This window comes from Salvelinus alpinus, chromosome 23, assembly GCF_045679555.1.
Source record: "Salvelinus alpinus chromosome 23, SLU_Salpinus.1, whole genome shotgun sequence".
In the NCBI taxonomy this organism is placed as follows: domain Eukaryota; kingdom Metazoa; phylum Chordata; class Actinopteri; order Salmoniformes; family Salmonidae; genus Salvelinus; species Salvelinus alpinus.
The window spans coordinates 7,392,703-7,414,559 of record NC_092108.1 but is presented as its reverse complement, the minus strand read 5'-3'; the positions used below and the strand labels follow the sequence as shown (position 1 = coordinate 7,414,559).

Genomic DNA, 21,857 nt, shown 5'->3' with positions numbered 1-21,857 from the left:
ATATCTATTTTTTGCAAATATATATAGTATATACATATACACACATATACAGTACCAGTCAAAAGTTTGGACACACCTACTCATTCAAGGGTTTTTCTTAAATTTTACTATTTTCTACATTGTAGAATAATAGTGAAGACATCAAAACTATGAAATAAAACATATGGAATCATGTAGTAACCAAAAAAGTGTTTAACAAATCAAAATATATTTTAGATTTTAGATTCTTCAAAGTAGCCACCCTTTGCCTTGATGAAAGCTTTGCACACTCTTGGCATTCTCTCAACCAGCTTTACCTGGACTGCTTTTCCAACAGTCTTGAAGGAGTTCCCACATATGCTGAGCACTTGTTGGCTGCTTTTCCTTCACTCTGCGGTCCAACTAATCCCAAACCATCTCAATTGGGTTGAGGTCAGGTGATTGTGGAGGCCAGGTCATCTGATGCAGCACTCCATCACTCTCCTTCTTGGTCAAATAGCCATTACACAGCCTGGAGGTGTGTTGGGTCATTGTCCTGTTGAAAAACAAATTATAGTCCCATTAAGCCCAAACCAGATGGGATGGCGTATTGCTGCAGAATGCTGTGGTTGTCATGCTGGTTAAGTATGCCTTGAATTCTAAATAAATCACTGACAGTGTCACCAGCCAAGCACCCCCAGAGCATCACACTCCTCCTCCATGCTTCAGGATGGGAACCACACAACGGTGGTTTTGGACTCAACAAACCACAGATTTCCACCAGTCTAATGTCCATTGCCTGAGTTTCTTGGCCCAGGCAAGTCTCTTCTTCTTATTGATGCCTTTTAGTAGTGGTTTCTTTGCAGCAATTCGACCATGAAGGCCTGATTCACGCAGTCTCTTCTGAACAGTTGATGTTGAGATATGTCTATTACTTGAAGTCTGTGAAGCATTTATTTGAGCTACAATCTGAGGTGCAGTTAACTCTAATGAACTTATCCTCAGAAAGATAACTCTGGGTCTTCCTTTCCTGTGGTAGTCCTCATGAGAGCCAGTTTCCTCATAGAGCTTGATGGTTTTTGTGACTGCACTTGAAGAAACTTTCATGACCTTCATGTCTTAAAGTAATGATGGAATGTCATTTCTCTTTGCTTAATTGAGCTGTTCTTGACATAATATGGACTTGGTCTTTTACCAAATAGGGCTATCTTCTGTATACCACCTCTTCCTTGTCACAACACAACTGATTGGCTCAAACGCATTACATTAAGAAGGAAAGAAATTCCACAAATGAACTTTTAACAAGGCACAACTGTTCATTGAAATGAATTCCAGGTGACTACCTCATGAAGCTGGTTGAGAGAATGCCAAGAGTGTGCAAAGCTGTCATCAAGGCAAAGGGTGGCTACCTTGAAGAATCTGAAATAGAAAATATATACCTTTTTTGGTTACTACATGATTCCATATGTGTTATTTCATAGTTTAAATGTCTTTACTATTATTCTACAATGTAGAAAATAGTAAATACATACATACATACTTACATACATACATACATACATACATACATACATACATACATACATACATACATACATACATACATACATACATACATACATACATACATACATACATATAAATACATACATACATACATACTCATACATATATATTTAAAAATATATATTTTCCTTTATTACTTTCTAACCCTACCACCCCTCCCCTATTTAACCCCTGCTTGTGAACATGGGAGTCGTACTACGGCTAGAGGCAGAGATGGTCAATTAGTCGGTGCACCAGTGATGCAGTGCATGGCCTTGTCATTGTCTGTCTCATAGCCACACCTGTGGCAGCCAGGTAGGTCCTTATCTCGCTGAGCCCTGAGGCTGAGGTAGTTCTCAGGTAGTTCTCAGGAAGGGTAACTATCTGTAAATGGCCTCATCTACGACTGAGTTACTGTATCAGAAGAGCTGGGGGATTGACCAAGCACATTCCACACACAGGCCCTGCAATTACCTTAAGGTGAAACCTATCTCCCGAGTGGCGCAGTGGTCTAAGGCACTGCATCTCAGTGCTAGAGGCGTCACTACAGACACTGGTTCAATTCCAGGCTGTATCACAACCGGCCGTGATTGGGAGTCCCATAGGGCGGCGCACAATTGGCCCAGCGTCGCCAGGGTTAGGGTTTGGCCGGGGTAGGCCGTCATTGTAAATAAGAATTTGTCCTTAACTGATTTGCCTAGTTAAATACAGGTAAAATAAATCTAGTCCTCTCAGATCTACAGGAGTGGTTAGGGTAGGGAATGTTTTAGAATCCAGTATCCTCTACCTCCAAAAGAACCAGTATCCTCTACCTCCAAAAGAACCAGTATCCTCTACCTCCAAAAGAACCAGTATCCTCTACCTCCAAAAGAACCTCCAAAAGAATCAGTATCCTCCACCTCCAAAATCACCAGTATCCTCTACCTCCAAAATCACCAGTATCCTCTACCTCCAAAATCACCAGTATCCTCTACCTCCAAAATCACCAGTATCCTCCACCTCCAAAAGAACCAGTATCCTCTACCTTTACACTCAGTAGGTCTCTCAGATAAAAATCTTTTTAAAACTATTATATTTTTCTGTTATGGTAATCACTGCAATATGTACAGGTATCTAATCTGGCATTAATTTAGATAAACGAAAAATGTGGATAGTTTTTTATTTATTTTATTTAGGCCGCTAGAATTAAATACGTACACTATATGTACTTGACATGATTTGATATTTCATTCAGCTTCATGATGTCACCTTTTTATGGGTTAAATCTTTAGGTTCACAGACCATAAAAGTCTGTCAACACAGAGAGTTTGATAATAACTATGGTGATAAGAGTTTATTGCTTTCTTAGTCTCTCTTAGCACGGACAGGTCTCTAAGTCAGAGAGAAATTAGTGTTTTCATTGGATAAGCTGTTTTTGTTTGTTTTTACAAAAAAGGAGATAAAGAAAGAATTTGAAGGCATTTTGTTTGGGATTTCAAGGGTCTAAATAATTTTTTGTTGTTGTATTTTATCTTTTATATACTTTTGAAATTATGTTTTTTTTTGTTTTTTTGTCAATTCTGTAATCTTGAGTGGAAATTTCCAGAGCTGGTTTATGAGTATTTGTATAGTCTATTATATTTTATGACACAAAGCAAAGTTCACTTGAATGCAGAACATACACAGAAGACTACGGAAAACAAAAGCCTCACTCAATTTAGTATCCAAAGTACACAATAAAACATCCCCAAGTAGTAGTCTATCAACACAGGACTAGTATAATGTAATTCCTGGTTCTAGGGAACGCCAAACCTTAACTGTCTTCTGCACATTTTCCTATGTGGCTTCCTGTTTATGCAAATTATCTTTTATCTCTCTTTTTCTCTGTGAGTGCTTTAATAATAATAATAATACATGGAGTGCTTTTTAATAGACCCAAAGTTTAAAAAAAATATGAATAAAATAAAAACAGTAGTCAAAACAAAACAACATCAGACTATCAAAACATGAAAAAAGAGAGGGGTGGGTCAAGGAAGGGAAAGAGTGAGATGTACCAGTGTTTGTAGAGGAGAAGGTTGGGATTAGGATACAAACCCAGTTTAGGGTAAGAGGCGGGATTGGGGTTAGGATACAAACCCGGTTTAGGTTAAGAGGCGGGATTGGGATTAGGATACAAACCCAGTTTAGGGTAAGAGGCGGGATTGGGGTTAGGATACAAACCCAGTTTAGGGTAAGAGGCGGGATTGAGGTTAGGATACAAACCCGGTTTAGGGTAAGAGGCGGGATTGGGGTTAGAATACAGACCCAGTTTAGGGTAAGAGGCGGGATTGGGGTTAGGATACAAACCCGGTTTAGGGTAAGAGGCGGGATTGGGGTTAGGATACAAACCCGGTTTAGGGTAAGAGGCGGGATTGGGGTTAGAATACAAACCCGTTTTAGGGTAAGAGGTGGGATTGGGGTTAGGATACAAACCCGGTTTAGTGTAAGAGGTGGGATTGGGGTTAGGATACAAACCTGGTTTAGGGTAAGAGGTGGGATTGGGGTTAGGATACAAACCCGGTTTAGTGTAAGAGGCGGGACTGGGGTTAGGATACAAACCCGGTTTAGGTTAAGAGGCGGGATTGGGGTTAGGATACAAACCCAGTTTAGGGTAAGAGGCGGGATTGAGGTTAGGATACAAACCCGGTTTAGGGTAAGAGGCGAGATTGGGGTTAGAATACAGACCCGGTTTAGGGTAAGAGGCGGGATAGGGGTTAGGATACAGACCCGGTTTAGGGTAAGAGGCGGGATTGGGGTTAGAATACAGACCCGGTTTAGGGTAAGAGGCGGGATTGGGGTTAGGATACAAACCCGGTTTAGGTTAAGAGGCGGGATTGGGGTTAGGATACAAACCCGGTTTAGTGTAAGAGGTGGGATTGGGGTTAGGATACAAACCTGGTTTAGGGTAAGAGGTGGGATTGGGGTTAGGATACAAACCCGGTTTAGTGTAAGAGGCGGGACTGGGGTTAGGATACAAACCCGGTTTAGGTTAAGAGGCGGGATTGGGGTTAGGATACAAACCCAGTTTAGGGTAAGAGGCGGGATTGAGGTTAGGATACAAACCCGGTTTAGGGTAAGAGGCGGGATTGGGGTTAGAATACAGACCCGGTTTAGGGTAAGAGGCGGGATAGGGGTTAGGATACAGACCCGGTTTAGGGTAAGAGGCGGGATTGGGGTTAGAATACAGACCCGGTTTAGGGTAAGAGGCGGGATTGGGGTTAGGATACAAACCCGGTTTAGGTTAAGAGGCGGGATTGGGGTTAGGATACAAACCCGGTTTAGTGTAAGAGGCGGGATTGGGGTTAGAATACAGACTCGGTTTAGGGTAAGAGGAGGGATAGGGGTTAGGATACAAACCCGGTTTAGGGTAAGAGGCGGGATTGGGGTTAGAATACAGACCCGGTTTAGGGTAAGAGGCGGGATTGGGGTTAGGATACAAACCAGGTTTAGTGTAAGAGGCGGGATTGGGGTTAGGATACAAACCCGGTTTAGGGTAAGAGGCGGGATTGGGGTTAGGATACAAACCCGGTTTAGGGTAAAAGGTGGGATTGGGGTTAGGATACAAACCCGGTTTAGTGTAAGAGGCGGGATTGGGGTTAGGATACAAACCAGGTTTAGGGTAAGAGGTGGGATTGGGGTTAGGATACAAACCCGGTTTAGGGTAAGGGGCGGGATTGGGGTTAGAATACAAACCCGGTTTAGGGTAAGAGGTGGGATTGGGGTTAGGATACAAACCCGGTTTAGTGTAAGAGGCGGGATTGGGGTTAGGATACAAACCAGGTTTAGGGTAAGAGGTGGGATTGGGGTTAGGATACAAACCCGGTTTAGGGTAAGGGGCGGGATTGGGGTTAGAATACAAACCCGGTTTAGGGTAAGAGGTGGGATTGGGGTTAGGATACAAACCCGGTTTAGGTTAAGACATTTACATTTACATTTAAGTAATTTAGCAGACGCTCTTATCCAGAGCGACTTACAAATTGGTGCATTCACCTTATGATATCCAGTGGAACAACCACTTTACAATAGTGCATCTAAATCTTTTAAGGGGGGGGGGTTAGAAGGATTACTTTATCCTATCCTAGGTATTCCTTAAAGAGGTGGGGTTTCAGGTGTCTCCGGAAGGTGGTGATTGACTCCGCTGACCTGGCGTCGTGAGGGAGTTTGTTCCACCATTGGGGTGCCAGAGCAGCGAACAGTTTTGACTGGGCTGAGCGGGAACTGTACTCCCTCAGAGGTAGGGAGGCGAGCAGGCCAGAGGTGGATGAACGCAGTGCCCTTGTTTGGGTGTAGGGCCTGATCAGAGCCTGAAGGTACGGAGGTGCCGTTCCCCTCACAGCTCCGTAGGCAAGCACCATGGTCTTGTAGCGGATGCGAGCTTCAACTGGAAGCCAGTGGAGAGAGCGGAGGAGCGGGGTGACGTGAGAGAACTTGGGAAGGTTGAACACCAGACGGTTTAGTGTAAGAGGCGGGATTGGGGTTAGGATACAAACCCGGTTTAGGGTAAGAGGCGGGATTGGGGTTAGGATACAAACCTGGTTTAGGGTAAGAGGCGGGATTGGGGTTAGAATACAGACTCGGTTTAGGGTAAGGGGCGGGATTGAGGTTAGAATACAAACCCGGTTTAGGGTAAGGGGTAGGTTAAGGGTTTAGGTTAGATGGTGCTCAGTATGGCGGAGAGAGGAGAATCTTTGTAGTGTATTGCATTGCTTGTGTGTGTGTGGGAGGGGGGGTGGGGGGTTGTCAAAGAGGTAGGGCTTTAGGGGGGATAGAAAGATGAGGGAAGGAGTTCCAGAGCCTATGGAGCTCGAACCCTGAGGATGACAAGGCGGCCTGCTGCGCTGGAATGGACTCTGGAGCAACCCTGGAGAGAGGCCCTGGTGGCGGCTGACAAGGTGGCCTGCTGTGATGCAACCCTGGAGTAAGGCCGCTGTCGCTGAGAACTACTGGGGGGGAGGCAACCCTGGAGAAGGCCCTGTCGCTGAAACTCTGGAGCTTGAACCTGAGGATGACAAGGTGGCCTGCTGTGGTGGAATGGAGTGTGCGTGTGGGTTGATAGTGGAGTAGAGAGGTAATGGGGGGGACAAGGTGGTGAAGGGCTTTGTAGATCAGAAAGAGGATCTTGTAATCACTGCTGGGGGAGGACTGGGCAATTTCACGGTAAAGTCTATACCTGTTGTATTCGGCGCATGTGACAAATACAATTTGATTTGATTTGACAGGGGTGATGTGCTGCCAGGACTTAATGTGGGTGAGGAGTCGGGCTGTAAAGTTCTGAACCATTGGCAGCTTATGGAGGGAGCTTGAGTTGATGCCGGAGAGTAGTGAGTTGCAGTAGTCAAGATTGGATTGGGTTGGGCAACACTGGTTCTTTGGTATTCAACACTGGTTCTTTGGTATTCAAAGTTGCTTTACAATATAGTCTGAGCGATCCTGTTGTAGACAATAACCTCTCCTCTCCTCTCCTCTCCTCTCCTCTCCTCTCCTCTCCTCTCCTCTCCTCTCCTCTCCTCTCCTCTCCTCTCCTCTCCCACTCCTCCTCTCTTCTACAGTTTCCATTAAGGACATCTCAGCGGTGCGTGCTGGCCGTCAATCGGAGGGTCTGAGGAAGAACACAGAGGCGCCGGTGGAGGGGAGATGTTTCTCCATAATCTTCAAGGTTCTTTTATATATTTTTAAACAACTCAATTTGCAGTGTATTCAATGGAATTTCAGTCAGGCTTTATTTTGTTTTACAGTATTACAGAGATGACAGTGGGTGGAGGTCAAGCAGAGATGGCAGTGGGTGGAGGTCAGGCAGAGATGACAGTGGGTGGAGGTCAAGCAGAGATGACAGTGGATGGAGGTCAGGCAGAGGAGAGTGTGGGAGGAGGTCAGGCAGAGATGACAGTGGGAGGAGGTCAAGCAGAGATGGCAGTGGGTGGAGGTCAGGCAGAGATGACAGTGGGTGGAGGTCAAGCAGAGATGACAGTGGGTGGAGGTCCGGCAGAGATGACAGTGGGTGGAGGTCAGGCAGAGATGACAGTGGGTGGAGGTCCGGCAGAGATGACAGTGGGTGGAGGTCAGGCAGAGATGACAGTGGGTGGAGGTCAAGCAGAGATGACAGTGGGAGGAGGTCAGGCAGAGATGACAGTGGGAGGAGGTCAGGCAGAGATGACAGTGGGTGGAGGTCAGGCAGAGATGACAGTGGGAGGAGGTCAGGCAGAGATGACAGTGGGTGGAGGTCAGGCAGAGATGACAGTGGGTGGAGGTCAAGCAGAGATGGCAGTGGGTGGAGGTCAAGCAGAGATGACAGTAGGTGGAGGTCAAGCAGGGATGACAGTGGGTGGAGGTCAGGCAGAGATGACAGTGGGTGGAGGTCAAGCAGAGATGGCAGTGGGAGGAGGTCAGGCAGAGATGACAATAGGTGGAGGTCAGGCAGAGATGACAGTGGGTGGAGGTCAGGCAGAGATGACAGTGGGAGGAGGTCAGGCAGAGATGACAGTGGGTGGAGGTCAAGCAGAGATGGCAGTGGGAGGAGGTCAGGCAGAGATGACAGTGGGAGGAGGTCAGGCAGAGATGACAGTGGGAGGAGGTCAAGCAGAGATGGCAGTGGGTGGAGGTCAAGCAGAGATGGCAGTGGGTGGAGGTCAGGCAGAGATGACAGTGGGAGGAGGTCAAGCAGAGATGGCAGTGGGTGGAGGTCAGGCAGAGATGACAGTGGGTGGAGGTCAAGCAGAGATGACAGTGGGTGGAGGTCCGGCAGAGATGACAGTGGGTGGAGGTCAGGCAGAGATGACAGTGGGTGGAGGTCCGGCAGAGATGACAGTGGGTGGAGGTCAGGCAGAGATGACAGTGGGTGGAGGTCAAGCAGAGATGGCAGTGGGAGGAGGTCAGGCAGAGATGACAGTCGGTGGAGGTCAGGCAGAGATGACAGTGGATGGAGGTCAGGCAGAGATGACAGTGGGTGGAGGTCAGGCAGAGATGACAGTGGGAGGAGGTCAGGCAGAGATGACAGTGGGTGGAGGTCAGGCAGAGATGACAGTGGGTGGAGGTCAAGCAGAGATGGCAGTGGGTGGCAGTGGGTGGAGGTCAAGCAGAGATGACAGTAGGTGGAGGTCAAGCAGGGATGACAGTGGGTGGAGGTCAGGCAGAGATGACAGTGGGTGGAGGTCAAGCAGAGATGGCAGTGGGAGGAGGTCAGGCAGAGATGACAATAGGTGGAGGTCAGGCAGAGATGACAGTGGGTGGAGGTCAGGCAGAGATGACAGTGGGAGGAGGTCAGGCAGAGATGACAGTGGGTGGAGGTCAAGCAGAGATGGCAGTGGGAGGAGGTCAGGCAGAGATGACAGTGGGAGGAGGTCAGGCAGAGATGACAGTGGGAGGAGGTCAAGCAGAGATGGCAGTGGGTGGAGGTCAGGCAGAGATGACAGTGGGTGGAGGTCAGGCAGAGATGACAGTGGGAGGAGGTCAGGCAGAGATGACAGTGGGTGGAGGTCAAGCAGGGATGACAGTGGGTGGAGGTCAGGCAGAGATGACAGTAGGTGGAGGTCAGGCAGAGATGACAGTGGGAGGAGGTCAGGCAGAGATGACAGTGGGAGGAGGTCATGCAGAGATGACAATAGGTGGAGGTCAGGCAGAGATGACAGTGGGTGGAGGTCAGGCAGAGATGACAGTGGGAGGAGGTCAGGCAGAGATGACAGTGGGAGGAGGTCAGGCAGAGATGACAGTGGGAGGAGGTCAGGCAGAGATGACAGTGGGAGGAGGTCAAGCAGAGATGGCAGTGGGTGGAGGTCAGGCAGAGATGACAGTGGGTGGAGATCAGGCAGAGATGGCAGTGGGTTGAGGTCAGGCAGAGATGACAGTGGTGGAGGTCAGGCAGAGATGACAGTGGGTGGAGGTCAAGCAGAGATGACAGTGGATGGAGGTCAGGCAGAGATGACAGTGGGTGGAGGTCAGGCAGAGATGACAGTGTGTGGAGGTCAGGCAGAGATGACAGTCGGAGGAGGTCGGGCAGAGATGACAGTGTATGGAGGTCAGGCAGAGATGACAGTGGGAGGAGATCAGGCAGAGATGACAGTGGGTGGAGGTCAAGCAGAGATGACAGTGGGTGGAGGTCAGGCAGAGATGACAGTGGGTGGAGGTCAGGCAGAGATGACAGTGGGAGGAGGTCAGGCAGAGATGACAGTGGGTGGAGGTCAGGCAGAGATTACAGTGGGAGGAGGTCAGGCAGAGATGACAGTGGGTGGAGGTCAGGCAGAGATGACAGTGGGAGGAGGTTAGGCAGAGATGACAGTAGGTGGAGGTCAGGCAGAGATGACAGTGGGTGGAGATCAGGCAGAGATGACAGTGGGAGGAGATCAGGCAGAGATGACAGTTGGAGGAGGTCAGGCAGAGATGACAGTGGGAGGAGTTCAGGCAGAGATGACAGTGGGAAGAGGTCAAGCAGAGATGGCAGTGGGTGGAGATCAGGCAGAGATGACAGTGGGTGGAGGTCAGGCAGAGATGGCAGTGGGTGGAGGTCAGGCAGAGATGACAGTGGGTGGAGGTCAGGCAGAGATGACAGTGGGTGGAGTTCAAGCAGAGATGACAGTGGATGGAGGTCAGGCAGAGATGACAGTGGGTGGAGGTCAGGCAGAGATGACAGTGGGTGGAGGTCAGGCAGAGATGACAGTAGGAGGAGATCAGGCAGAGATGACAGTGGATGGTCAGGCAGAGATGACAGTGGGAGGAGGTCAGGCAGAGATGACAGTGGGTGGAGGTCAAGCAGAGATGACAGTGGATGGAGGTCAGGCAGAGATGACAGTGGGTCGAGGTCAGGCAGAGATGACAGTGGGTGGAGGTCAAGCAGAGATGGCAGTGGGAGGAGGTCAGGCAGAGATGACAGTGGGAGGAGGTCAGGCAGAGATGACAGTGGGAGGAGTTCAGGCAGAGATGACAGTGGGAAGAGGTCAAGCAGAGATGGCAGTGGGTGGAGATCAGGCAGAGATGACAGTGGGTGGAGGTCAGGCAGAGATGGCAGTGGGTGGAGGTCAGGCAGAGATGACAGTAGGTGGAGGTCAGGCAGAGATGACAGTGGGTGGAGTTCAAGCAGAGATGACAGTGGATGGAGGTCAGGCAGAGATGACAGTGGGTGGAGGTCAGGCAGAGATGACAGTGGGTGGAGGTCAGGCAGAGATGACAGTAGGAGGAGATCAGGCAGAGATGACAGTGGATGGTCAGGCAGAGATGACAGTGGGAGGAGGTCAGGCAGAGATGACAGTGGGTGGAGGTCAAGCAGAGATGACAGTGGATGGAGGTCAGGCAGAGATGACAGTGGGTCGAGGTCAGGCAGAGATGACAGTGGGTGGAGGTCAGGCAGAGATGACAGTGGGTGGAGGTCAGGCAGAGATGACAGTGGGAGGAGGTCAGGCAGAGATGACAGTAGGTGGAGGTCAGGCAGAGATGACAGTGGGTGGAGGTCAGGCAGAGATGACAGTGGGAGGAGGTCAGGCAGAGATGACAGTGGGAGGAGGTCAGGCAGAGATGACAGTGGGAAGAGGTCAAGCAGAGATGGCAGTGGGTGGAGGTCAGGCAGAGATGACAGTGGGTGGAGGTCAGGCAGAGATGGCAGTGGGAGGAGGTCAGGCAGAGATGACAGTGGGAGGAGGTCAGGCAGAGATGACAGTGGGTGGAGGTCAAGCAGAGATGGCAGTGGGTGGAGGTCAGGCAGCGATGACAGTAGGTGGAGGTCAGGCAGAGATGACAGTGGGAGGAGGTCAGGCAGAGATGACAGTGGGAGGAGGTCAGGCAGAGATGACAGTGGGAAGAGGTCAAGCAGAGATGGCAGTGGGTGGAGGTCAGGCAGAGATGACAGTGGGTGGAGGTCAGGCAGAGATGGCAGTGGGAGGAGGTCAGGCAGAGATGACAGTGGGAGGAGGTCAGGCAGAGATGACAGTGGGTGGAGGTCAAGCAGAGATGGCAGTGGGTGGAGATCAGGCAGCGATGACAGTAGGTGGAGGTCAGGCAGAGATGACAGTGGGAGGAGGTCAGGCAGAGATGACCGTGGGTGGAGGTCAGGCAGAGATGGCAGTGGGTGGAGGTCAGGCAGAGATGACAGTGGGTGGAGGTCAGGCAGAGATGACAGTGGGTGGAGTTCAAGCAGAGATGACAGTGGATGGAGGTCAGGCAGAGATGACAGTGGGTGGAGGTCAGGCAGAGATGACAGTGGGTGGAGGTCAGGCAGAGATGACAGTAGGAGGAGGTCAGGCAGAGATGACAGTGGATGGTCAGGCAGAGATGACAGTGGGAGGAGGTCAGGCAGAGATGACAGTGGGTGGAGGTCAAGCAGAGATGACAGTGGATGGAGGTCAGGCAGAGATGACAGTGGGTCGAGGTCAGGCAGAGATGACAGTGGGTGGAGGTCAGGCAGAGATGACAGTGGGTGGAGGTCAGGCAGAGATGACAGTGGGAGGAGGTCAGGCAGAGATGACAGTATGTGGAGGTCAGGCAGAGATGACAGTGGGTGGAGGTCAGGCAGAGATGACAGTGGGAGGAGGTCAGGCAGAGATGACAGTGGGAGGAGGTCAGGCAGAGATGACAGTGGGAAGAGGTCAAGCAGAGATGGCAGTGGGTGGAGGTCAGGCAGAGATGACAGTGGGAGGAGGTTAGGCAGAGATGACAGTAGGTGGAGGTCAGGCAGAGATGACAGTGGGTGGAGATCAGGCAGAGATGACAGTGGGAGGAGATCAGGCAGAGATGACAGTAGGTGGAGGTCAGGCAGAGATGACAGTGGGTGGAGATCAGGCAGAGATGACAGTGGGAGGAGATCAGGCAGAGATGACAGTGGGAGGAGGTCAGGCAGAGATGACAGTGGGAGGAGTTCAGGCAGAGATGACAGTGGGAAGAGGTCAAGCAGAGATGGCAGTGGGTGGAGGTCAGGCAGAGATGACAGTGGGTGGAGGTCAGGCAGAGATGGCAGTGGGAGGAGGTCAGGCAGAGATGACAGTGGGAGGAGGTCAGGCAGAGATGACAGTGGGTGGAGGTCAAGCAGAGATGGCAGTGGGTGGAGGTCAGGCAGCGATGACAGTAGGTGGAGGTCAGGCAGAGATGACAGTGGGAGGAGGTCAGGCAGAGATGACAGTGGGAGGAGGTCAGGCAGAGATGACAGTGGGAAGAGGTCAAGCAGAGATGGCAGTGGGTGGAGGTCAGGCAGAGATGACAGTGGGTGGAGGTCAGGCAGAGATGGCAGTGGGAGGAGGTCAGGCAGAGATGACAGTGGGAGGAGGTCAGGCAGAGATGACAGTGGGTGGAGGTCAAGCAGAGATGGCAGTGGGTGGAGATCAGGCAGCGATGACAGTAGGTGGAGGTCAGGCAGAGATGACAGTGGGAGGAGGTCAGGCAGAGATGACCGTGGGTGGAGGTCAGGCAGAGATGGCAGTGGGTGGAGGTCAGGCAGAGATGACAGTGGGTGGAGGTCAGGCAGAGATGACAGTGGGTGGAGTTCAAGCAGAGATGACAGTGGATGGAGGTCAGGCAGAGATGACAGTGGGTGGAGGTCAGGCAGAGATGACAGTGGGTGGAGGTCAGGCAGAGATGACAGTAGGAGGAGGTCAGGCAGAGATGACAGTGGATGGTCAGGCAGAGATGACAGTGGGAGGAGGTCAGGCAGAGATGACAGTGGGTGGAGGTCAAGCAGAGATGACAGTGGATGGAGGTCAGGCAGAGATGACAGTGGGTCGAGGTCAGGCAGAGATGACAGTGGGTGGAGGTCAGGCAGAGATGACAGTGGGTGGAGGTCAGGCAGAGATGACAGTGGGAGGAGGTCAGGCAGAGATGACAGTATGTGGAGGTCAGGCAGAGATGACAGTGGGTGGAGGTCAGGCAGAGATGACAGTGGGAGGAGGTCAGGCAGAGATGACAGTGGGAGGAGGTCAGGCAGAGATGACAGTGGGAAGAGGTCAAGCAGAGATGGCAGTGGGTGGAGGTCAGGCAGAGATGACAGTGGGAGGAGGTTAGGCAGAGATGACAGTAGGTGGAGGTCAGGCAGAGATGACAGTGGGTGGAGATCAGGCAGAGATGACAGTGGGAGGAGATCAGGCAGAGATGACAGTAGGTGGAGGTCAGGCAGAGATGACAGTGGGTGGAGATCAGGCAGAGATGACAGTGGGAGGAGATCAGGCAGAGATGACAGTGGGAGGAGGTCAGGCAGAGATGACAGTGGGAGGAGTTCAGGCAGAGATGACAGTGGGAAGAGGTCAAGCAGAGATGGCAGTGGGTGGAGGTCAGGCAGAGATGACAGTGGGTGGAGGTCAGGCAGAGATGGCAGTGGGTGGAGGTCAGGCAGAGATGACAGTGGGTGGAGGTCAGGCAGAGATGACAGTGGGTGGAGTTCAAGCAGAGATGACAGTGGGTGGAGGTCAGGCAGAGATGACAGTGGGTGGAGGTCAGGCAGAGATGACAGTGGGTGGAGGTCAGGCAGAGATGACAGTAGGAGGAGATCAGGCAGAGATGACAGTGGATGGTCAGGCAGAGATGACAGTGGGAGGAGGTCAGGCAGAGATGACAGTGGGTGGAGGTCAAGCAGAGATGACAGTGGATGGAGGTCAGGCAGAGATGACAGTGGGTGGAGGTCAGGCAGAGATGACAGTGGGAGGAGGTCAGGCAGAGATGACAGTAGGTGGAGGTCAGGCAGAGATGACAGTGGGTGGAGGTCAGGCAGAGATGACAGTGGGAGGAGGTCAGGCAGAGATGACAGTGGGAGGAGGTCAGGCAGAGATGACAGTGGGAAGAGGTCAAGCAGAGATGGCAGTGGGTGGAGGTCAGGCAGAGATGACAGTGGGTGGAGGTCAGGCAGAGATGGCAGTGGGAGGAGGTCAGGCAGAGATGACAGTGGGAGGAGGTCAGGCAGAGATGACAGTGGGTGGAGGTCAAGCAGAGATGGCAGTGGGTGGAGGTCAGGCAGCGATGACAGTAGGTGGAGGTCAGGCATAGATGACAGTGGGAGGAGGTCAGGCAGAGATGACAGTGGGAGGAGGTCAGGCAGAGATGACAGTGGGAAGAGGTCAAGCAGAGATGGCAGTGGGTGGAGGTCAGGCAGAGATGACAGTGGGTGGAGGTCAGGCAGAGATGACAGTGGGAGGAGGTCAGGCAGAGATGACAGTGGGAGGAGGTCAGGCAGAGATGACAGTGGGTGGAGGTCAAGCAGAGATGGCAGTGGGTGGAGGTCAGGCAGCGATGACAGTAGGTGGAGGTCAGGCAGAGATGACAGTGGGAGGAGGTCAGGCAGAGATGACCGTGGGTGGAGGTCAGGCAGAGATGGCAGTGGGTGGAGGTCAGGCAGAGATGACAGTGGGTGGAGGTCAGGCAGAGATGACAGTGGGTGGAGTTCAAGCAGAGATGACAGTGGATGGAGGTCAGGCAGAGATGACAGTGGGTGGAGGTCAGGCAGAGATGACAGTGGGTGGAGGTCAGGCAGAGATGACAGTAGGAGGAGGTCAGGCAGAGATGACAGTGGATGGTCAGGCAGAGATGACAGTGGGAGGAGGTCAGGCAGAGATGACAGTGGGTGGAGGTCAAGCAGAGATGACAGTGGATGGAGGTCAGGCAGAGATGACAGTGGGTCGAGGTCAGGCAGAGATGACAGTGGGTGGAGGTCAGGCAGAGATGACAGTGGGTGGAGGTCAGGCAGAGATGACAGTGGGAGGAGGTCAGGCAGAGATGACAGTAGGTGGAGGTCAGGCAGAGATGACAGTGGGTGGAGGTCAGGCAGAGATGACAGTGGGAGGAGGTCAGGCAGAGATGACAGTGGGTGGAGGTCAAGCAGAGATGGCAGTGGGTGGAGGTCAGGCAGCGATGACAGTAGGTGGAGGTCAGCTAGAGATGACAGTGGGAGGAGGTCAGGCAGAGATGACAGTGGGAGGAGGTCAGGCAGAGATGACAGTGGGAAGAGGTCAAGCAGAGATGGCAGTGGGTGGAGGTCAGGCAGAGATGACAGTGGATGGAGGTCAGGCAGAGATGACAGTGGGTGGAGGTCAGGCAGAGATGACAGTGGGAGGAGGTCAGGCAGAGATGACAGTAGGTGGAGGTCAGGCAGAGATGACAGTGGGTGGAGGTCAGGCAGAGATGACAGTGGGAGGAGGTCAGGCAGAGATGACAGTGGGAGGAGGTCAGGCAGAGATGACAGTGGGAGGAGGTCAAGCAGAGATGGCAGTGGGTGGAGGTCAGGCAGAGATGACAGTGGGTGGAGGTCAGGCAGAGATGGCAGTGGGAGGAGGTCAGGCAGAGATGACAGTGGGAGGAGGTCAGGCAGAGATGACAGTGGGTGGAGGTCAAGCAGAGATGGCAGTGGGTGGAGGTCAGGCAGCGATGACAGTAGGTGGAGGTCAGGCATAGATGACAGTGGGAGGAGGTCAGGCAGAGATGACAGTGGGAGGAGGTCAGGCAGAGATGACAGTGGGAAGAGGTCAAGCAGAGATGGCAGTGGGTGGAGGTCAGGCAGAGATGACAGTGGGTGGAGGTCAGGCAGAGATGGCAGTGGGAGGAGGTCAGGCAGAGATGACAGTGGGAGGAGGTCAGGCAGAGATGACAGTGGGTGGAGGTCAAGCAGAGATGACAGTGGATGGAGGTCAGGCAGAGATGACAGTGGGAGGAGGTCAGGCAGAGATGACAGTGGGAGGAGGTCAAGCAGAGATGACAGTGGGAGGAGGTCAGGCAGAGATGACAGTAGGAGGAGGTCAGGCAAAGATGACAGTGGGTGGAGGTCAGGCAGAGATGACAGTGGGTGGAGGTCAGGCATAGATGACAGTAGGTGGAGGTCAGGCAGAGATGACAGTGGGAGGAGGTCAAGCAGAGATGGCAGTGGGAGGAGGTCAGGCAGAGATGACAGTGGGTGGAGGTCAGGCAGAGATGACAGTGGATGGAGGTCAGGCAGAGTTGACAGTGGGGGAGGTCAGGCAGAGATGACAGTGGGTGGAGGTCCGGCAGAGATGACAGTGGGTGGAGGTCAAGCAGATATTAGGTACAGCATAATCTCTCGTGGACAGATGCACGTAACATAGGGTGATATAGAAGCATCCGTCAACAGACTGTGGGATGCGGCCACTAACGAGGAACTATGTTCCGGTGTGCAAGATTTTTTCAGCGCTAATCATTTGGACAAATCATGATTTCGCAGGTGTTAGCATATTTCGACTGTCAGAGAGGGGGGGGGGGGGGATATTTGGCCATGCTTTTGCTGAGAGTTTCTGTTTAGGGAGGTTGGAGACTTCTCTTGTCGCATTAGTATCTTTACAAAGAGCAAACCCCAAAACCTAATGAATCATCTGACACATTTACACAAGATTGTAGTGCTGGGTTTCTGAGATTAGGTACAGCATTGTATTAACACGATCACATTTACATCACAGTTGCATTTGTACAACCCTCCATTATTTTTAAGGGCAGAAGAAAGACCCTGGACCTGATGGCCAGCTCTGAGGAGGAGGCCAAGCAGTGGGTCACCAGCCTGGAGAAGATCATGTCCAACATGGAGAACCTTAACAGTCAGCAGAAGACTGAGCAGTATCCTTCTCACAGATATAGAGTCAGAACCACGGGAACCAGAATCTATAGAAAGGCCTTGGAACCTCTAACTCTGGCAATCTGACTGGTAAACTCATGAGTACAGCCAGTCCACCCATTATGACATCATTGACTTAAATGGGGAGGTCCATTCTATCGATTCTATTTCTATGGTCATAACAGCCTCGTCGTGGTTATGGTAAGTATACTTTAGTTACTAACCATTTGTTTTTGAGAAACTCATATTCATTTGAAATGACTGAATCAATATTGTAATGGGCAGTAATATTTGATAGTGAATATTCAGTATATTATATATACACATCACATACACAACCAACTGTCTATCTGATAAATAGCAATCTGCTAGAGACTATGTTTGAGTTACAGTAGTAGGCAGTGAAAAAATGTCTGAGAATAGACTTCTAAATACAAGTTGCAAAGCATTAACAAGTATTACAAGGCATTATTCTAAGCATGGTCAGAGAGAGAGATCATAGCCTGAAAGGTCATGCCCCAAAAGTCCATGGGGTGGAGTGAGAGAGAGAGAGAGAGAGAGAGAGAGAGAGAGAGAGAGAGAGAGAGAGAGAGAGAGAGAGAGAGAGAGAGAGAGAGAGAGAGAGAGAGAGAGAGAGAGAGAGAGAGAGAGAGAGAGAGAGAGAGAGAGAGAGAGAGAGAGAGAGAGAGAGAGAGAGAGAGAGAGAGAGAGAGAGAGAGAGAGAGAGAGAGAGAGAGAGAGACAGAGAGAGATAGAGAGAGAGAGAGAGAGAGAGAGAGAGAGAGAGAGAGAGAGAGAGAGAGAGAGAGAGAGAGAGAGAGAGAGAGAGAGAGAGAGAGAGAGAGAGAGAGAGAGAGAGAGAGAATCTCACCACAGCAGGTCAGTAACAAATAAAAGAAAGAACAATGAAGACCTTTTAATAAGCATCTGAGTTGTTGACCAATAGTATTACTGTAAAGTTAACCACCAATCAGATATCATATTTCGGGTTGGCAAGACCAGCACAGATAATGCTGAATTCCTAGGAAAACACAGAGGAAATTATTGTATACAGTTGATAAGAAGAGTCCCTTTGTGGGGGCTGCCCTACAATATGACAAGGAACCCTCTTGTAGAAATACTGTCTGTGCAGGCTTTTGTTCTAGTATGGCTGGAACAAAACCCTGCAGAAGGGTAGCTCTGCAGGAGGGCTGGCAACCTCTTTGCAGTAGGTAATGATACTGATCATGTAACCCACATCACCATGTTGTGCCCATATGATACGGTGAGTTCAGTCCTTACATTAACTCTTCTTCAGTTGGATCTTCAACTGCCTTAGGAAAGCAGACAAGAACAGTGACGACAAGCTGAGTGCGAAGGAGCTGAAGGACTTCCTGCACCAGATCAACATCGAGGTGGACGATGAATACGCAGAGAAGCTCTTCCAGGTGAACACTTGAATTAAATATAATTTAATAACTTTTATAATTCTCAGAAAAACAACGTTTTGATACATATAAGAGCTCAAATCGTCTTCCAGGTGAACACGTCACAATATAAAATATGACAAAGTGGAGAGGCCTGGTGTACAGTGTAGAGGCCTGGTGTACAGTGTAGAGGCCTGGTGTACAGTGTAGAGGCCTGGTGTACAGTATAGAGGCCTGGTGTACAGTGTAGAGGCCTGGTGTACAGTATAGAGGCCTGGTGTAGAGGCCTGGTGCACAGTGTAGAGGCCTGGTGTAGAGTATAGAGGCCTGGTGTACAGTGTAGAGGCCTGGTGTACAGTATAGAGGCCTGGTGTACAGTGTAGAGGCCTGGTGTACAGTATAGAGGCCTGGTGTAGAGGCCTGGTGCACAGTGTAGAGGCCTGGTGTAGAGTATAGAGGCCTGGTGTACAGTGTAGAGGCCTGGTGTACAGTGTAGAGGCCTGGTGTACAGTATAGAGGCCTGGTGTACAGTATAGAGGCCTGGTGTACAGTGTAAAGGCCTTGTGTACAGTGTAAAGGCCTTGTGTACAGTATAGAGGCCTGGTGTACAGTGTAGAGGCCTGGTGTACAGTATAGAGGCCTGGTGTACAGTGTAGAGGCCTGGTGCACAGTGTAGAGGCCTGGTGTAGAGTATAGAGGCCTGGTGTACAGTGTAGAGGCCTGGTGTACAGTGTAGAGGCCTGGTGTACAGTATAGAGGCCTGGTGTACAGTATAGAGGCCTGGTGTACAGTATAGAGGCCTTGTGTACAGTGTAAAGGCCTTGTGTACAGTATAGAGGCCTGGTGCACAGTGTAGAGGCCTTGTGCACAGTGTAGAGGCCTTGTGCACAGTGTAGAGGCCTTGTGTACAGTGTCTCTAACATGGAACCCAAACCGGCTGTGCGCGTGCGCCATCGTGCATAAATGTATTTTGTCCCCCTACACGAAACGCGATCACGACACACAGGTTAAAATATCAAAACAAACTCTGAACCAATTCCATAAATTTGGGGACAGGTCGAAAAGCATTAAACATTTATGGCAATTTAGCTAGCTAGCTTGCACTTGCTAGCTAATAGGGTCAGGAGGCAGGGGTCAGGAGGCAGGGTCAGAGTGCAGGAACAGGGTCAGGCGGCAGGGTCAGGAGGCAGGGTCAGGGGTCAGGAGGCAGGGTCAGGAGGCAGGGTCAGGGGTCAGGAGGCAGGGGTCAGGAGGCAGGGGTCAGGAGGCAGGGTCAGGAGGCAGGGTCAGGAGGCAGGGGTCAGGCGGCAGGGTCAGGGGTCAGGAGGCAGGGTCAGGAGGCAGGGTCAGGAGGCAGGGGTCAGGAGGCAGGGTCAGGAGGCAGGGTCAGGAGGCAGAGGTCAGGAGGCAGAGGTCAGGAGGCAGAGGTCAGGAGGCAGAGGTCAGGAGGCAGGGGTCAGGAGGCAGAGGTCAGGAGGCAGGGTCAGGAGGCAGAGGTCAGGAGGCAGGGGTCAGGAGGCAGGGTCAGGAGGCAGGGGTCAGGAGGCAGGGGTCAGGAGGCAGGGTCAGGAGGCAGAGGTCAGGAGGCAGGGTCAGGAGGCAGAGGTCAGGAGGCAGGGGTCAGGAGGCAGGGGTCAGGAGGCAGGGTCAGGAGGCAGGGTCAGGGGTCAGGAGGCAGGGGTCAGGAGGCAGGGGTCAGGAGGCAGGGTCAGGAGGCAGGGTCAGGGGTCAGGAGGCAGGGGTCAGGAGGCAGGGTCAGGAGGCAGGGTCAGGGGTCAGGAGGCAGGGTCAGGAGGCAGGGTCAGGAGGCAGAGGTCAGGAGGCAGGGGTCAGGAGGCAGGGGTCAGGAGGCAGGGGTCAGGAGGCAGGGGTCAGGAGGCAGGGTCAGGAGGCAGGGTCAGGAGGCAGAGGTCAGGAGGCAGGGGTCAGGAGGCAGGGTCAGGGGTCAGGAGGCAGAGGTCAGGAGGCAGGGGTCAGGAGGCAGGGGTCAGGAGGCAGGGTCAGGAGGCAGGGGTCAGGAGGCAGGGTCAGGAGGCAGGGGTCAGGGGTCAGGAGGCAGGGGTCAGGAGGCAGGGGTCAGGAGGCAGGGGTCAGGAGGCAGAGGTCAGGAGGCAGGGGTCAGGAGGCAGGGTCAGGAGGCAGGGTCAGGAGAGCAACAGCATGTTGATGCACCAATGAATGTCTTTCTCCCTATCTCCATCCTGTAGGAGTGTGACCAGTCTAAGTGTGGCCACCTGGTTGGTGATGAGATAGAGCACTTCTACAGCCTTTTGACCCATCGCCAGGAGATAGACACCATCTATGGAGAATACGCTAAGACCACGGGCTTCATGAGCGCTGAAAATCTACTGGAGTTCCTGATTAAAGAGCAGAGAGAGGAGGCAACGCTAGCCGATGCACACAGACTCATCAACGAGTACGAACTGGATGATAAAGGTGATTAGGAATGAATATGTTGACTTTTAGTTATTATGCCTTCACAACAACATAGAAGAGCATCCATAAAGTCTTCCTAAGCCCTACATACAGTAGACGTTTCACAAAATCATTTTGAAGAAAAATCCTACTACCACACAGTATTCCCTGGAGGGTGAGACTGGGCAGCTCTCAAATGACAAATGGGAGCTGTCCAAATAATTTCAAACAGTTCAGAGTTAACTTCCTATTCAGTAACGACACTTCTGCTCATTTGAATTGTCAGCAGTCTATCTTGTAGTTAGAGGCTGACATCTGTCTGGTCTATCTGCAGCCAAAGAGAAGCAGCTGATGACCCAAGATGGTTTCCTGATGTATCTCCACATGCCCGAGGGTCTGGTGCTGAATCCTACCCATAAGGCCGTGCACCAGGACATGAGCCAGCCCCTGAACCACTACTTCATCTCCTCGTCTCACAACACATACCTGATGGAAGACCAGCTCAAAGGGCCCAGCAGTACTGAGGCCTATGCCAGGTATAAACGACACACATCATCTAGGGCAATGTTTTCCCAAACCTCTCCTCTCTTAACAGCTGGAGAATGATAAACCCTCCTTGGCTATACCAAACTGGAAGTCTGGCCTACACGCTGCAATCTCAGTTCCTACCACTAGGGGGCAGAGATATGTGCCTTCCTATCTGACACCTCAGCTAGTTCCACTGATTTTATCTATTCTGGTATTACAGTAGTACACTTGATTCAACTGGTCTGGACTAAGTTTTACTAGCTATTGTAATGTTACTTAGCTTCTATTCTTATGGAAGACACTGTGGACATTTAAAAACCTTTACTTGTCAGTGTCTGCCTGTGAATGAGTCAAGTCAGGACATGTTGTTAAACATTTGTTAAACAGTTAAACAATAACTCTTCGTAGGGCTCTTATAAAACAGTTATAACCCTTTGTAGGGCTCTTATAAAACAGTTATAACCCTTCGTAGG

At 51.4% G+C, this 21,857-nt stretch overlaps 1 protein-coding gene across 2 annotated transcripts in view; it reads left to right on the top strand.

Annotated features, from left to right (window-relative positions):
* The window catches only part of LOC139550136 (1-phosphatidylinositol 4,5-bisphosphate phosphodiesterase delta-1-like), a 48,988-nt gene that overhangs the window by 12,145 nt on the left and 14,986 nt on the right, over window positions 1-21,857 (top strand). For both annotated transcript variants that reach the window (XM_071360787.1, XM_071360785.1), the window contains exons 3-7: window positions 7,071-7,177; window positions 16,916-17,037; window positions 18,333-18,462; window positions 20,649-20,877; window positions 21,191-21,392. In XM_071360787.1, the coding sequence (XP_071216888.1) occupies window positions 7,071-7,177; window positions 16,916-17,037; window positions 18,333-18,462; window positions 20,649-20,877; window positions 21,191-21,392 (790 nt within the window). The remainder of the gene's footprint in view (window positions 1-7,070; window positions 7,178-16,915; window positions 17,038-18,332; window positions 18,463-20,648; window positions 20,878-21,190; window positions 21,393-21,857) is intronic.